Raw genomic sequence first — 18,424 nt, 5'->3', positions numbered from 1 at the left:
CAGAAACTGAGCCAATTGTCCCAGGATGGGGAGCCAGAAAGCACTAGAGATCACAGTTTTCATTAAAGTTAGCAGTGAGTCTGCATGTGCATGAGCCTATCTGTCCACAACAGTGGGCACCTAGAGAATGACTACAGCTCATAGTGAGGAAAACCAGTGGGTCCAAATACCTCAGAGTCCAAGATCATATGCATCAAAGGCATAAAAACACCAGTCTCTACTGAAGAAGGGACATATGTGTAATCTTTATGTTAGCATATATAAGCTCTGTGTGTGTGCGAGTGTGTGTGTGTGCATGTCATGGAGTGCCTATAGCGATCAGAGAAACACCTGTGGGAATTGGTTCTCCTGATCTATTATGTGGGTCCCAAGTCTCAGATTAAGGTCACCAGGCTCAAATGCAAGCATCTCCACCTGCTGAGCCCTCTTACTGGCCCATAAGAATCTTTCTGTTTGTTTTGCTTTGTGAGACAGGGTCTTACTGTGTAGCCTTGGCTGGCCTGGAACATGCTTTGTGGACCAGGATGTTCACAATTCACAAAAATCCACCTGCCTCTGCATCCCGAGTGCTTAGATTAAAGAGGTGTGCCTCTATGCTCACCCCATAAGTATCTTTTCATTAAAGAAAATAGTTACTACTAAATTTGGCCTTTCGTCAAGGGCTCAAGAAAGACTTTTCCCTAAAAATGTGTTATTTAGTTAACTCAGTAATCTGTGCTCCTCCTTGATGCTTCAAGATTCCTGTTCCAGGACAAGGGATGAACAGGAGAATAGAGGAATACTAAGCTCTTAAACTACACATCGTCATTGCTTTCATTTTCAAGGACATCTCTTCTTGCATCTTGAACTCCATAGTACCAAGCTGAGTTGGGTATATTTTAAGATAGCAACGAATAACCACCTCCTTTCACTGATTATTCTTTCCTTATTCAGATACGGTTTTCTACTGACTGTTTAACAGCAACACATTAAAGTCTGCAACCTCTGCTTGTAAGTAGCTAGCATTGATTGTAGATTTTTCACATGTGACTTGAGGGTAATAGAACTGCAGGTGAGACTAATGAGGTTAAAGTATAGGATGGCAGCTTGGCAGAATGAAAGAAATACATGGCCTAGATTTGGTAAACTTGGGTTTTTTAAACCAAATTACCATTTGCTTAATTGTCATTGTCTTCATTTTCTTTATTCATTGCTTGACACAAAAGTTTTCAAACTTTCTGTTGTTTTGTTTAGTTTGGGGACAGGGACAAAGTCTAGACTTAAACTCTATATCCTCCTGTCTCCGCCCCTGATGTGCTGGGAATACCTGCATAAGTCCCAAGTATCACTACTTCAAATGAAAGTATAAACCAGAAGTAATAAGTCTTGAATTTTACCTTCTCACCACTCCCCACCCCCCGAGGTAGTTCATTTATTTTTTATTTTTTTATTTTTTGATACAGGGTTTCTCTGCGCAGTTCTGGCTGTCCTGAAACTCTGTGTAGACCAGGCTGGCCTTAAACTCAGAGGTCCACCTGCCTCTGTCTCCCAGGTGGTGGGATTAAAGGTGTGTGCCACCACCAGCGGGCTTACCATTCTCCCTTTAAACCTCAGAAAGTCCCTAAGTCTTTCACTGTGCTACTCAAGAGAGCATAGTGTGATAGACAGTTTCCAAGTGTTTCTACACTTAGAGCTTTACGGTTCTCTGTCACATCTTCAACAGGCCAATTACAGCAGTCAAAGGAAGCTGGCCAATAATAGAAATGTTCTTGCACCTGTTAGACAACTTTCAAAAACGAATCTCACCACTCATCTTTACTGCAAGGACATGCTGACCATGGGGTGGGTACCTGGTAGGTAGTGAGTGAGTGAGATAACATATTGCAGCGACTAGCTCCAAGCAAGTCCACTTTCTGACAGACATCCATCTTTAACTTGTCAAAAGAACCTTTGCTATTTCTCACTTGGATCTGTACCTGCAATCACAAAAATGTCTGTTATTATCAACACCAAAAATGAAATTCTAATGGGTCTGAAATTTTTTTCAGACACATGGAATTATAACAGTTCCTTTTCTCTGTATCATTATCATCCTATGGGTAACGATGGAGATATTAGCTATTTTTGGTAACTACAAGAGAGTGTTTTATCTCTTTTTTAAACATTTACTTATTTATGTAGCAGGAATATAGGGAGCATACATGTGTGTATGTGCATGCGTGTGTGTGTGTAGGTCAGAGAACAGTGTGTGGGAGGTGGTTCTCTCCTTTCACCATATGAATTCTGAGGATGAGATTCAGGTCATCAGGCTTGGTGGCATGTGCCCTTACCCTCTGAGCCATCCCAATGGCCCTCCTACAGCTATCCAGTAAGGTGTAAAAAACCTGAAAATTATATAGTTAAGAAGAAAGTGTCCCAGATAAAAACGAATATCTGAAATGTTTAGGATTATGTACAGTACTTAGCTAAGAGAAGAGGCAAAAAAATGGAAAGGCTGAGGAGATGGCTCAGCGGGCAAAGGCACTTGTCACCAAGCCTGGTGATTCGGGTTTGATCCTTGTGCTCACATGGTGAAAGAAGAGAACCAGTACCCCCAAGTTGTCCTGTCAGTCACATGTGCCCTGTGGCATGTACTCATGCACACAAAATAAATGAAAAAAAAATGTAATAAAAAAACTTACCTGGCCTGAGGTGGTGCACACCTATAATCCCAGCACTTGGGAGGCAGAGGCAGGGGGATCTCTGTGAGTTAAAGGCCAGCCTGGTCTACAAAGCGAGTCCAGGATAGCCAGGGCTATACAGAGAAACCCTGTCTCAAAAAACCAAATAAATATGTATTTAAAGATGAGCATATTCTAGTGGTATGTATGCATCTCATAAACAATAAATAAAATGCAATAAAATTTTAGAATAGAAGACACAGTCAAATGTTGGTAGGCATTAATATTTCAAACCCATTGAGGTAGTTATGTATTAAATTATTTCTTCATAAATGTCATTGGATAATATAAATGTTGGCTTTTGAAAATGTTTGTTCATTCATTGACTCAACTAATATTTACAAATTGTCAACTATATGAAACACTATTTTAGGAATTAAGATACTATGGACACTGTGGCAAAAACAACAGATGTTCATGCCATCATTGTCAGGTAGAGAGGGATAGGAGAAAAAGTAAATAATTACAGGAGGGACTCTCAGCTTGGAAACACACAAATAGGTGAATAGAACTGAGTGGCCATTAAGTGGTCAGGAAGGCCGTTGGCAAGCGGGGGTGAAGTTTGGGCTGGACAGGGAGATGATGAACAGGCTACACCAAGACTCCTGGGGAGAGCAGTCCAGAAAGAAGAAGGTCACAGAGGAAGACAGGCAGAGCAGAGCCTTGGGGACACAAGGAGCAAGTATAAGAAGGCTGTGTAGGGACATGGGACCAGACCTGGAAGGATTTCTGAAAGGAACCAGGTAGAAATCTGTAGTTTATGGGGTTTTCTGTGTAGCTCTGGCTGTCCTGGACTCACTATTTAAGGATAGCTTCAAACTCAGAGATCTACCTGCCACTGCCTCCTGAGTGCTGGGATTAAAGGTGTGTGCCACCACAGCCAGGAATCTGTATTTTTGTTTTGTCTTAATTGGAATGAAACTCACAAAATGTACACTTCACCACTGAAAATACAGAATTCAGTGGCACTTGTGCTTTCACACAACCACTCTCTCCAACTAAATACTATTGTCAAGGATGATAATGGGAGTAGGACAAGAGGCTGCTCTGACTTCAAGCCAGGTATGCACCTGTTTTACAGGGCCGCTGAGAGTTATGTCACCTTGACACAACCAGACCCATTTTGGAAGAAGGAATTTCAATTGAGAAAAATGACCCCTGCCCACATACACACAGATGAGCTGGGGTGAGCTGTGCGACACTTTCTTGATTGATGTGGGAGGGTCCAGCTCAGTGTGTACCAACCCTGGGCTAGTGGTCCTGAGTGCTATAGGAAAGCAGACTAAGCAAGCCATAAGGAAAAAAACAAAACAGGAGGCAGCCCTCCTGTGGCATCTGCGTCACTCCTTGCCTCCAGGATCCTTCTCCACCTGAGTTCCCACCCCAAGCTCCTTTGAAGATGGATGTGCTGTGGAGCCCTTTCCTCCTTAAGTCACTTTTGATCATGGTGTCCTCTGACAGCAATGAAGTAACTGAGACAGGAGGCAAGCTACTCGCAGTATCTGTACAGGGGGGTTCTCTCAGCACTGAACATCATGACTTTATTATAGGTTCTAAATATGAAATGAATTAGTGAATGAATTTTAATATCCATATACAGTAAATTTAAGGTACGAATATATCTTTATTTGTTAAGAATCTACCAGTGAACTACATCTTCAACCTTAGGGGATGTAATTTATAATGAATTTATTTAACAAAAATATATTTACAACGTATAAGTTACTGTAGCAGAATGAAAAATTAATAAACTCTACTTTTTCTTAGAATAATTTTCACATGATTTTTGCTTCAGCATTAGATATTTTCCCACTAATAATAAACTATTTTCTATCTGTACATAAATCCCAAAATTCTAGGTAAGCAATATTTAAAATGTGATAGAACATTTGTGAAAGTTTTAAAAAATAAGAGTGGGAGCTAGATGCCATGGAAAGGGTACATCTGCTGAAATATCCAAGCAACCAAGACTTGAGTCTAGAGTGGGCTGTGGTGAGCGTCTGTGATGCCAGCTCTCAGGCTTGCATTTCTGCGCAGCCTAGACTATACAGTGAAATCCTATCTTTTTTTTAAAGGCTAATATTTTATTAACATTGTTAAATTATTCTGTATTAGTTCTCTGTTACTGCCAAGAAAAGGAGGGACTAAAGAGCTGGCTCAGTGGTTAAGAGCACTGGCTGCTCTGCTCTGGCTTGCAACCGTCTACAATTGGGTCCAATGGCCTCTTCTATTGTGCAGATGATCATGCACCCATGTACATAAAAGACATAAACCAACCCAAGGAAAGAGAAAGGACACAGGTCTTACTTTTCGAAACTTTTCCATTTGTTTGAGGGTATCTGGGTCAAGCTCCTGCGATGCATCTTTCATCCACAGCAGGGCTCCTCTGTACTCTGTGCGTGCCTGCTCCATTCGATTAATGGTCACCAGGGTGTCAGAAATTGCCCTCTGACTGAACGTTGCTACTTCTTGCTTCAGACGAGACAGGGGGGTGCACAAGGCCAATCTAATGGCAGAGAGGTGAAGATCAGAGGCCTGTACAACCATAACCAAAATTCTAGACGTACTGGGACATGTATTTACCACGTAGATGAGTCACAAAAAAAATTCTTGACATGCCTTGAAGATCTAGAAAGCAGCCTCTGACTTGCAAGGAAAGATTTTCTACAGGTAATCCCTTTTTAATTTTAGGAAACATCTTTGATCCAGACAGAAATAACCCTCCAGGTACATCTACCACCTAAAAAAGAGTTCTGAGGCAACAAAGAGCCTGTGTACCTAAGTCACAGAGTCATTTACTGGCAATGTTCAATTGGTAAGTGTAGGGAAATCTTGGGTTCAAAAGATTAGATAAAAAGCTAGAAACACTAATGAGGATACAGTTCTTATAAGCTGAGGTGAGAACAGAAAACGAGGTGTTTAAGAAGTACCAGGCAGAGGTGGTGTACACCTTTAATCCCAGCACTCTGGGAGGCAGAGGGAGGCTGATCTCTGTGAGTTTGAGGCCAGCCTGGTCTACAGAGCGAGTCCAGGACAGCCAAGGCTACACAGAGAAACCCTGTCTAAAGTTTTTTAAAAAGGAGGAGGAGGAAGAGGAGAAGGAGAAGCACATCTTAAATTAAGACATTCAAAGGCTGCTTTTGATATGGTGGCCCTAGAGACCTCTGCACTAATATGGCACTACAGAATAGAGCCACCTAGGCCAGAGTACAAACCTGAGGTCAGTTTTCTCATTTTTTTCCTGCAATACAAGCATTTGAGCTGCATTTACAGTATATACACACACACATATATATACATATACATATAGTACATATTCAGTACATATACATATATATATGTACAGGATAGTCTTTATGACATATCTTTATGCTAAACACTATGAAATAATAAGTAGAAAGTATGAAATTAAGAAAAATAATCAGGCTGGTTATGGTGACATAAGCCTTTAATGCCAGCACACCAGAAGGCAGAGGCAGGTGAGTATCTATGAGTTTAGGCTAGCCTCGGCTACATAGTAACTTTTCTAAGAAAATTAAATTTCTATTTAAAAAGAAAAGTTTAGATTTGATCATAGTACAGTGTCAAAAAGTGAATGATGGAGGATGTGCAGCTCAAGGTAGAGCACCTGCTAGGTTGCATGAGGCTCTGGGCTAGACTGTCAGCATCACACAAGAAAACAGGGAAACAGAAAGTAATAGAAACTCATATCTTAAATAGTCCTCATTTTGTGACTATTACAGTAAACCACTTGAGAAGCAGAAATACAGTCCTAACTGCTATTTTTAGGAATTAGATAATCAAGAGCATCAATTTTTAAGTAATTTTTCTGAATGCAAATAAATAAAGTGAATAAAGTAAGAAAAAACTTATCCCCAAACACATTTCTCTTGAAACACATTTCGCTGCCTTATTAAAACAGGCAGTTTCTTAGCTGAACATGCAGACTTAGCACAGAAGCATCTTATGACAACCAAAGGATGAAAAAAAGCTGCGGGAAACCTTTGCTTGGCTGAGGAACAGAGTGCCTTGCCAGCAGCATCCATCATTTTGCCAGCTTGAGTCGCATCCCGTTCTGCTTGAAACTTTAAAAAGAGCCCTAGTTCGTTTTCTTCCTCTGATATAACTAGAGAAGAAAAAGTACAGTTTAGTTCATTGTTTGATTTCATCATTTGCTTAAAACACAATAGGCAGGAGGCATGGCTTCACAGGTAAAGGTGTTTGCCACCAAGCCCAACAACCTGAGCTCAGTGCTGGAGACCCACATGTGGAAGGAGAGAACTGACCTCCACACAGGTTCTATGGCACCTGGGTACATGCACGCACACGCACACACTCAAAACTTAAGGATTTAAACACACAACTGAAAACTCTCCAGTAAGAATTGCAGGGAGAAGGAAAATCCTCCTGTGTGGGTCTCCCACCATGGAGAGGCTGACTTCAACAGTCTGGAACACACTGTTTTACAAGCATGCTAGGAAGTTAAGATGCTGAGTCAGCAGAACGTTCTTCTGGAAAACTGTCAGTGACAACAGGCAGACCCACAAATGAGTCAAACCATAAAAATTGTCTGGTGCACTGAGACCCAGCCTGGACCATGAAGAGATGGTCCCAGGTATGCTGCCAGCTGTGAGAAGAAGCCAAGTAAAAACAAGAGACTTTGACTAATTTGACTCTTTCGTATCTGTCACAGCTAATAAAAAAAAGACCAGCAGGGCTTGGCTGAGAGGAGGAGGAGCTTAGAACCTGGGCTCTGCAAGTGTGAGGCCCAATGTACACACAGAAGTAAGATTAGGTTTTGTTTTTTGCTTATTTTCTGTGACAGGATCTTAGCATGCATAGGAAAGCCTTGACTTCCTGTGTAGCTGAGGTTGGCCTCCATTCCATGAGTCTCCTAGAATACACCTGGCTGGCATGTCATTTCTAGTTATTTACTCTAGAAATTTACTTTCTTCTTCTTTTTTTTTCTTTTTCGAGACAAGCTTTCTCTATGTAGCCCTGGCTGTCTTGGAACTTTGTAGACCAGGCTGGCCTAGAACTCACAGAGATCCTCATGCCTCTGCTTCCCAAGTACTGGGTTTAAAGGCATGTGCCACCACACCTGGCCCTCTTTTTTCTTTTCGTTTGTGAGATGCCTGTCTCTACTGAATCCTGGCTTTCCTGGAGCTCACTAGGTAGACCAGGCTGACCCAAATTCACAGGGCTCCACTAGCCTCTGCCTTTTGAGTGCTGGGATTAAAGGTGTGCATCACCACACCTAGCCTAAAATCATTCTTATTACACTTTACAAAAGTGTCAGTTCATAAAGCAAAATATTACTCCTCTAACAAAGACTGTTTTAGGAACACCAATCTAGTTCCCTACCTATAGCTTCCAAACCACTCTCAAACAGATATGGAGGAAAAGGCCATAAGCGCTCTGAGTTAAAGGGAACAGGAAAGGACAACAAAGGCCTACTTTTACCTTGGCCACCTTAGAGAAAAAACTGAGGTTGAAAACTGAAAAGGGTTTTCTGTGTGCTCAGGATGTGGAGATGGGACGTGGTACTACTTCTGAAGGGAAATTCTGGATTTCCCTGGGCAGTACTAGTCACAGTAGGAGCTGCAACTAACTGTTGATGTCACAAGAACCAAAAACGTCATGTGCATATATACAGAATCTCTGTGAAGGGAATCAAGGGACAGCTGGACTGCTGGTGTGGCCACCTTGGTAATCGCCACAGTTAAGAATGGCAAACCAGAGCTAAAAGGAAAAGGTCCACCCAGCACCGGTAATCTCACAATGAAAGTCATCTACAGAAGAAAAGATGGGGTGTCTTTGGCTGGAAGATAATATAGGGGTCACAGTGAACAATAAAGATGACGAAAGCTGTCACCACAGGACCACTGTAAGGAGTGTGCAGACTGGTGGCCCAGAACGGCATCTGTGGTGGAATAAATGAAAATGGCCCCTACAGACGCAGGGGGTGGCATTACTGGAGGTGTGGCCTTGCTGGAGTAGGTAGGTGTGGCCCTACTGAAGAAAGTGTCACTGGGGTTGGGCTTTGACATTTCAGAAACTCAATCCAAGCCCAGTGGCTCTCTGGCTCTTTCTGCTGCTTGTGGATCCGAAAGTAGAACTCTCAGCTACCTCTCCAGCACCAGGTCTGCTTCCTGCCATGACCATAATGGATTTAACCTTTGAACTCTAAGCCATCCCCAATTAAACATTGTTCTTTTTAAGAGTTGCCACGGCCATGGCATCTCTTCACAGCAGCCGAACACTAAGACAACATCCAATACAGGCAGCACTGCGTTGGTTTCTAAGTGTATCTGTAAAACAAAACCCACAGCTGGGCGCAGGCCTGTCATCCCAGCACTCAGGGACCAGAGGCAGGCAGATGGTCTCTGTGAGTTTGAGGCCAGCCTGGTCTGCTAAGCAAGTCCAGGACAGCCAAGGCTACACAGAGAAACCCTGTCTCAAAAAACAAAAAAAGAACAAGAGAGAGAGAGGAAGGAAGGAAGGAAGGAAGGAAGGAAGGAAGGAAGGAAGGAAGGAAGGAAGGAAGGAAGGAAGGAAGAAAAAAATATAATACCTATTTAAAACAAAATACCTATTGAAATAATACCTATTGAAAACAAAATCACCCTTGCATGTAGGTAGCCCATGGCAGCTCAGTGTCCAAGAGGGTACCCTAGTAAGGGGAACAGGGACTGTCTCTGACATGAACTCAGTGGCTGGCACTTTGATCACCTCCCACTGAGGGGGGAGCAGCCTTGCCAGGCCATAGAGGAGGACAATGCAGCCAGTCCTGATGAGACCTGATAGGCTAGGGTCAGATGGAAGAGGAGGACCACCTCCCCTATCAGTGGACTTGGAGAGGGGCATGGGAGGAGATGAGGGAGGGAGAGTGAGATTGGGCAGGAATGAAGGAGGGGGCTATAGCTGAGATACAAAGTGAATAACGTGTAATTAATATAAAAATTAAAATAAAAAATAAAACAACAAAATCTGAATGGGCAGTCCTGGGACTCTCAGGACAGCCGCAGAGCCCAGCACTCTTCCCTCTGCTCCTCCCTGCTGTCCACAGGCTGACACCACAGAGCATGATGATACAGTGAGGGTATGACTACTCAGTCTGTGTTGCCATCTTTAATAAACCACGTACTGCACTGTGAGCGACTAACACGATCCAGAGAGTACAGGTCTGGGGCACCTGGCCCTGTCACAAACTCAAACTTTTACGTTTCCTTTGGTTGCCTTCTAAATATAGACTTAACAATGCTTCTTACTGTGCTAAAAGCTGCTCGGTCCACTCTGTAAACCCAGTCCCTAGACAGGGGTTAGAGTGTTAATGACTTTAACCCACAATCATTTTGTTTGGGTCCCCAAACTTTGATGATGACTCAAAGGCATGTGTCTACTGCTTTTTCTACAACGTGGATTTCAGTACAGATTACAAGCAGCAGTAATATCAGTAGGTCTGAAACTTTATCTCTTTTTATAAATGTAAAGAACTCTTGTAAGCTTCAGGGACTCAGGAGACTTGGATCCACCTCTCACAGGTCAAACAACGCCAGATAAGTACTCCTTTCCATCTACAGCCAAAACTTTTCTGCCTCCTGCCTACCCCAGAGGGTGGGCTCCCCTTCCCCTGGTCTTCTGACTCCTCCCTTCCCCCAACTACCAGGACCACGGGCCTGGAAGTTTCAAATGTACACCCAAGATAAAAAAAAAAAAAATTCCCTAAACTCCCTAAGTTTTCTTTCTGTCCCTAGTCTATATCTGTCCCAGCAGATTTCCATTCAACTGAAGACTGAAAACTGCTCCCAAACTGCCTGCAATGTGCCAGCCTCAGGTGCTCCTTCAGAATCTGCATACCAGACTGCTCCAAAGCAGCCTGCACTTTCCTAGCCCCGAGGAGAACCTGGGCAGCAAGCAAAATAAATGTCCCCCAGCCCGAACTTCTCTTTCCCTTCCCAACCTTTGATCCCAGCCTTCCTGGGTCCCAACAACAACAACAGCAACGTCCCAGTTTCAGCTCAGTAGTAGCTACAGAGAGATTGTGTTGTTCCTTATCAACAAAAGGCTGGAATGGTGGTCTCAAAGAAACCAGGACAAATGGCTGAGTTGGCTATTAGCAAAGCAGATGCTGGCCAGCATCTCAGTGTCACTCAGTACCTCCACACAGCGCTTCTCACACTGCCCACTGCCCTCACCACTCTAACCCAGGGTTGGGCTTCCATTCCCTTCCCCCAGCTTCTTTTCCTGTATAACTCAGCCATTTTGGCCACATGCTTTCTTGGCTGTGCTCCTGGACCTTTCTTCATCATTTGCCCTCTCTCCTCTCTCTTCTGTCACCCTCCTACCCCCACTGGCTGTCTGGACTCTTCCAGATGCCCTCTGGCTGTGCTCTCCTCACATCTACAATAAAAACTTTCTCAGCCATATCTAGGAGGAGCTATGTCCTCATTTTCATTCAGGAGTCATTATAATTTAATGTTCTGAGTGCTTAAGAGATATAAGCATTCTCTTTGGCTCATAGCTTTAATATTAGGAAAATCTTCGTTTCTGTGTGAGGCGTTAGAGCTCTCTGGGAACATGGAACAAATCATCACTGATTTGTCTTACCTTCATGGATGCTGAAAGGGCAGGTGAGGCTCAAGCTGTGCTGCTTTTGGGATGAAACCTGCCTGCCAGCGTGAACAGATACGCCACACTGACAGGCCCACACCTGGGCAGGTGACTCCATCAAGTATTTATAATGTGTTCAGTGACACAGCCAACACTGAGCTCACCCAGCTCAACATTCAGTCTCCATTACAGAAAGTTCTCAGCATTGTACTAACCTACTGTATTTGTCTGGTAGTATCATCAGCAGTATAACATATGAATACAGTGTAAGATCTAGTATAAGCTGGGCAAGGTGGAGCATGCCTGTAGTCCCAGCACGCAGGGAGGCAGAGGTAGGCGGATATCTGTGAGTTCAATACCAGCCTGGTCTACAGAGAGAGTCCAGGGCTACACAGAGAAACCCTGTCTTGGAAAACTAAAAAACAAAACAAAACAAAACAACCCTCTAATATAAACCTTCTAGACACCACATGTTTCTGTTTCATCTCAAAAAGAAAGCACACAGCAAAACCTGCATATATGATCTCTTCCTTACTCTAAAATGCCATGAGGACGCTCAAAGATCTAGTGATTTCATGCAAAATTAAAGACGCATGAACTTACCAGTGTTTCTTGACATTTCCATTTCCATGGACTGTGATGGTCCAGTGGTTACAGCAGCCTTTTACAACTTGGTAAAGTATTTTTGGCCCTGAGTATCATGGCCCCAATCCTTTGCCCTTTATTCTTCTTAGTCTTAGTTACAAACTTGTATGCATACTGGTTGTTTTCTCTCTCTATTTTCATTCCCTGGCCTCCAAATCTTTTTTTCCTCATCTATTTACCCTCCATAAACCACCTAATCAATCCCCTCTACAGAGTTTCCTTTGTCAACTACTTACCCCACAGTTACTTCCAACTGCAGTTCTGTATTATGTCTCTAAGTTGACCCAAATGCATGCTTTTTCTATCTTTTATTTTGTTACAAAAAGTTCAACTATTTTCTTGGGAAAAGCATATACATAGTATATATGACACACACACACACACACACACACACCTTGCCTAATTATGCCACATGGGAGTTCTTCTTTAGTATTAGCTTTGATTATAAGTGCTAAGCTTGACTTACACAGCTTCACAAGACAGAATTTTTCTTTTTGAGGCAGGGTTTTATTGTAACCTAGACTGACCTGGCACTAAATCTGTGGCCCACACTAGCCTCCCACTCAGAGTGATCATCCTCCTTAAGCCTCCTAAGTGTTGGGAGACAGTCATCACACAAACAATGAAGCAATTTAATGAACAAGTATTTACCGAATACTGACTGCATGCTAGATATTGTTTTTAAGGTTTGGGTACGCACAGGTAAACAAAACCAACTCCTGCATTACCAGCTCCAGCATAATGGCTCAGTGTGTAATGGCACTTGCCAGCAAACATAATAACCCGAGTTCAATCCCCAGAGTCCACATGATGGAAAGAAACAATTGGCTCCTACAAGTCTCTCTCTGACCCTGGCATGTACATGCTCTAGTTCCAAGTAAAAAATAATAATAATAAATTAAAAAGAAAAACATATTCTAGGTGTAAAAACAAAAGATAATACATAGAATGTTGAATATTACAAGAGCATAGGGGAATTTTAAAGGAGAGGGAGTTTAAATTTAGATATGGAAGTTAAGGGAAAGCCTCATCAAAAAGATAGTCTTGGACTAAAAATCTAAGGGAAATTAGGGAGCATATGCTACAGATATGCTTGTTGTGAAGACAATTATGAACACAAGAACACAATTCAATGAATGGGTTTAGGGTATGAGATCAGAGAGGCTGCCACATCCAGTAAGTATATATACATATACATATGTATATATATGTATCTGCATGTGTGTCTATATATGTAGGTGTACATGTGTATGTATATATACATACATAGAAATATACAGACATATGCTGTTATAATTGAAGTGGAAAAAGAAATCCAAAGGCCGAGTTCCATCTTGAAGAAGACGGGGTCAAAGAAGAATTCACCAAAGGCAGGATGCTGAGAAGTAATGACGTTGGGAGGAAGCTCTCTCACCCACTTAGTGGGTGGGCATATGGAAGCAAGCTTTCCTTCATGAGAGGGTAGGTACGTGGAAGCAAAGTGAAGGCGAGCTGAGGAGAAGCTAATGAGGTGGGGATGAGAACTGGCCACTGGATTTCCTTCTGGGACAAAAGATACTTGGAGGTGAGGAAGTGGGGTACACTGGATGAAAATAAAGCAGAGGAAGGAGCCTGGTATGGGGTCTACACCGGCAATCCTAGCAGTCAGGAAGCTGGAGGCAGGCAGATTCCAGGCCAGCTTGGGCTACACCATGAGACTGTCTCAAAAAGCTAAAACTAAAATAAAGCCCCTACATGACACAGGCGACCTTGTCAACGGTCCCTGAGAGAGAAGTAAGGAATGATGTGTGGGATTGCACAGTCTGCAGGGGTCAAAAGACGTTTGGAATGATGGAAACAAACCCTAAGACTCATCGAGAAAATCAGAGCAGAAAGTGAATCTGTGTCAAAGGGTTAATGAACAGACATGAATAAAGAAGGAAAAGAAGGACACTGGGGATTTTGAGAACAGTCACTGTAAATATTCATATTTTGCAATAAAAACATGAAATGGTTTGATAAACTACTTTCTTATTAGATGACTCATTTTCAAAAATGCATACCAACATTATTTCAAGTGGGAATTATCAGATAGCCATGATGTCATACCATTGAGTCTTAGCTGATATTTCTCAACTATCTTCAGAAGTTCATTGCATGTCTCCTGAATGGAGTGAAAAACCTTGAAAAATAAATGTTATTAGAACAATTTAAAGAACAATAAACAAATACAACTTTTAGCACTTCAAAGACAGAACATTTGCATAAAAGTATCTATTGGGTATATTTTATAAATTATGTCCATTTTACTTGGTTGGGATGTATAGTTTAAACATATATTCATATGTCTATTTTATAAATATCATGCCTATTTTCCTTGACTGGGATGTACTTCAGGCTTAGTTATATAGAAAGTTCATTTAAATTTTCCCTGTGAATGTGATAAATGTGTAGAATTTATCTACAGAATTTGTTTCCCCCTCAGTTCCCAAGTATCTAAACGCTAAAAAGTTATATCCATTATTTTTTTCAGTCTTTAAGAAAAATAGTACAAATATGGGGGGAAAAACACATGGCTGATTCTAAATATTTGTATAGTGAACAACTTTACAATAAATGTTATAAATTCCCTCACCATATAAAAACAACACAACTATTTTCTTCTGTGGCAATGTGTGTGGAAAACAGTGGCAAGTTCTCCTCGTGTTGAAACACATTACAACTAATGCAGTTGTTTCCTGTCTCCAAATATGACTGAACCAAAGGATTACTTTGCAACACAAAGAGTAAATGCCTTTTTTTCCTGTTTGTTTGTTTGTTTGTTTGTTTGTTTTCTTTGAGACAGGGTTTCTCTGTGTAGCTCTAGCTGTCCTGGAACTCTGTAGACCAGGCTGGCTTCGAACTCACATAGATCCATCTTCCCCTGCCTCCCTGAGTGCTGGGACTAAAGGGTGATAACTGTAATCCTTAAACAGGTGTCTCTGAATAACAAGCACAGCTAAACATCCTGTAGCAAAGCTGCTAGTCCTGTGCTGCTAGTTTATGCCAATTTGACACAAGCTTGAGCCATCTGAGTGAAGGGAGTCTTTAAAAATATATATGTATTTATTTATGTATAAAGTGTTCTGCCTTGCATGTACTCCTTCTCAGCAGAAGAAGGCACCAGATTTCCCCATAGATGGTTGTGAGCCACCATGTGGTTTCTGGGAATTGAACTCAGGACCTTTGGAAGATCAGCCAGTGCTCTTAACCTCTGAGCCATTTTTCCAGCCTGAGAAGGGAGCCTTAGTTGAAAAATAAGATCAGGCAGTAGGCAAGTCTGTAGGGCATTTTTCTTTTTAGTGACTGACAGGAAAGGGCCCAGAACATTCTGGATAGAGCCATCCCTGGGCTGGTGGTCCTGGATTCTAGAAGACAGCGGGCTGGACAAGCCCAGATGAGCAAGCTGGTAAGCAGCACCCCTCCATGGCCTGGTCAGCTCCTGTCTGAGGATCCCACCTTGCCTGGGTTCTTGTACTGACTTTCTTCAGTAATGGACAACAAATTTGGCAGTGTAAGTCAAATAAACTCTTTCTCCCAAACTCGCTTTTGGTCATGGTGTTTCATCACAGCAATAGTAACCCTAACTAAGACACCCCTTAAACTCCTTGGTGCAAAAGTTTGTTATAGTTCTCCCCTACCCCGAGTAATAACCAGTTCCATGCAGTACACAGTCTTCACATTTACCTCGAGTTTAGCATCCAGTTCTGCATCAGAGGCGACCACATGCTCGTCCTCCTTTTTTCCTGTCGCTTTTATAAAGACCTGTTTAGTTTTCCAGTATTTCTTCTGCATTCTGCTCACTACTGACTGGTTATCTTCTGGTCGCAGTTGCCCAAATGAATCCATGGAGTAGCTAAAACAAACTAAAATTAGACTTCTTTTAAAAACTTATCAATAAATTACAAATATATTAAATATATTTAAATTATAGTTAACTTATAATAAATATCTAGCTAGCATATCAGTATTTAATTGACAGACCAAAATTATATTAAATATAAACAAGATAATGCTTGCTTTATAAGATCTAGATTTTATAATTACAACTAGAGAATGAGAGATAAAAGAGTAATATTACTTGTATTTTTGTTATAAAGCAAAGGTGTTAAAAGTGTATGATCTATAGTTATGACTGAAAATAATTCTATTTGATAAATATCTACTGGTAAACATGTCTTCCCTCTAATTTTTTTTATCTTATAGTATACTGAAAAATGAAGACATTTATACAAACATATTTACATGTTACTATTACCTCTTTACAAGAATGTTCTGTACCTACTGTTACATTAGGTAAATATAATTTCATAAACATTTTCAGATATGTAAAAATTTGGATAAATGTACTTTAAATAGTAAAGAAATACTTTAATATTCAATAAAACAATAAAAATGAAAACCTTAGTTATAGAGGAAACATGTAAACAGACAAACACTGTAAGTCACCAATCATAAAATTGATGTCTAAGTCATTGTTTTAACAAAGTTAAAAGGAAATAAAATATAACAAAATAAAAATAAAATAAGGAAATAAAACATGAAAAAGCATTTTGTAAAGATGTTTTAAAAAGACACAATAATAGGGCTGGAGAGATGGCTCAGAGATTAAGAGCACTACCTGCTCTTCAAGAGGTCCTGAGTTCAATTCCCAGCAACCACATGGTGGCTCACAACCATCTATAGTGAGATCTGGTGCCCTCTTCTGGTGTGCAGGTGTACATGCATTGTACACATGATAAATAAATAAATATTTGAGAGAGAGAATAATAGTTGTTTGATACTAAAGACCAAATTATTCCTGTGAACTAGGGAAACAGAACAGAGAGGCAGTTGACTCATTCATTGTATTTTCCTTGTTGGCAAAAACCAAACCAGAAAACCAAAACAAAACAAAACAAAAAACAAGTCCATGTCCCTTTTATTTTGAAGTACTAATTAAGTTAAAAGTAGGCTCATTTCTAAATTTCCAGGGCCAAAAAAGAACAAGAAAACCCAGCAAAATATAAAAGCCAGAGGGGAGAACAAAGCATGGCAACTTGGCAAACAACAAGCACCAATATGCTGAGTATGACTGCATTGTTTGAAGGGTACACAAAACTTCCTTTTAAGCACAGGATCCAATGCCTAAAAAAGCTACAACTCAGTGTCAGAGTGTTTGCCTGGCACGTATGAAGCCCTGGGTTCAATCCTCACTAAAAATCAAACTCAATTAAAATATAAAGTCCTGTAAAGCTAAAAGCCATAATCCAACCCAACCACACACTATATGACATTCACCTAAAACAAAATGACACAAAAGAAATAAAAACAAGGATATACCATAAGCAGATCTTACTAATATACACAAAGATTTAACATGGACTATACACAATAAATCTATAGAAAACACTGAAAACAAAGATTCCAGTTGCAAAGCTCAAGCGGTCTAATTAAAAATCAACTAGATGGGGCTGGAGATGGCTTAGCAGTTAAGAAATGGCTTCTCTTCCACAGGACTCAGTTTCAATCACATGGTGGTTCACAACTGTCTGTCTCTCCAGTCCCAAGGGAACTGATGCCATCTTCTGATCTCCACAAGCACCAGGTATGCCAATAGTACACATAAACACATGCAGGCAAAGCACTGACACAGAAAATAAATCATTTTTTAAAAATTGACTAGATAGCTTGTTGGTGGTACACACCTATAATTTCAGTACTTGGGAGGCTGAGGCAGGAGGATCTCAAGTTCAAGGCAGCCTGGGATATATAGTGAGACTGCTTAAATAATTAAATAAATAAACTGGCTGAGATGGCTTAGGAGCAAAGTGAATACAACAGAAGTGAAAGCAAATGAAACCATAAAAATTTAAAGAACAAAAAAATAAGTAAATAGTGGGGAAAAGAAAGACTATAAAAAAAAAAAAGACAAGACAGGGTGGAACAGAAAACACTAAGAAATATGATATTCCTCAAACTTGTGAATGACAGTCATGATATATAAATACAATGAGAGAGATAAACATGATTATAAAAATCACAGACAAACTGTTTAAATCTAAAGACAGGAAAAAAACAGCAAAGAAAATACTTTGAAGGCAGAAAAAAGGTTTGCTTTTGTTTTTGTTTTTTGTTTGTTTTGAGAGAGAGATTTTTCACTCTGTAGCTCAGACTGATCTGGAACTCACTAACTCACTATGTAGACCGAGTCAGCCTTGAATTCATGGTGATGCTCCTGCTTCAACATCCTAAGTGTTGAGATAACAAACAGGAAACACCAGACCTGGATAAAAACAAAACAAAACCAAAAAACCCACAATGAAGGTGGGCACGGTGGCATGCCTGTAATCTCAGCACGGAGGCAGAGACAGTTGGAGCTCTGAGTTTGAGGCTAGTCTGATCTATATAGAGAGTTCCAGGATAGCCAGGACTACACAGAAAAAAACCCTGTCTCAAAAAGAAAGAAA

General features: G+C 41.0%; 1 protein-coding gene across 4 annotated transcripts in view; it reads right to left on the bottom strand.

The window, feature by feature from the left end:
• Ica1l (islet cell autoantigen 1 like) overlaps positions 1-15,827 on the bottom strand; it is a 46,691-nt gene extending 30,864 nt beyond the window's left edge. For 3 of the 4 annotated variants that reach the window (XM_055616413.1, XM_055616416.1, XM_055616415.1), the window contains exons 1-5: positions 15,663-15,827; positions 14,046-14,118; positions 6,702-6,825; positions 5,007-5,205; positions 1,830-1,955 (exon numbers count right to left, since the gene is read on the bottom strand). In XM_055616413.1, the coding sequence (XP_055472388.1) occupies positions 1,830-1,955; positions 5,007-5,205; positions 6,702-6,825; positions 14,046-14,118; positions 15,663-15,824 (684 nt within the window). In that variant the 5' untranslated portion in view covers positions 15,825-15,827. The remainder of the gene's footprint in view (positions 1-1,829; positions 1,956-5,006; positions 5,206-6,701; positions 6,826-14,045; positions 14,119-15,662) is intronic. The other variant, XM_055616417.1, reaches the window with a different exon arrangement.
• Positions 15,828-18,424: the final 2,597 nt, after the last annotated feature.

This window comes from Psammomys obesus, unplaced genomic scaffold (genome assembly GCF_907164565.1).
Source record: "Psammomys obesus unplaced genomic scaffold, mPsaObe1.curated_primary_1811, whole genome shotgun sequence".
In the NCBI taxonomy this organism is placed as follows: domain Eukaryota; kingdom Metazoa; phylum Chordata; class Mammalia; order Rodentia; family Muridae; genus Psammomys; species Psammomys obesus.
Note: the sequence above shows the minus strand (reverse complement) of the source record. Positions and strands in the feature narration are given on the sequence as shown.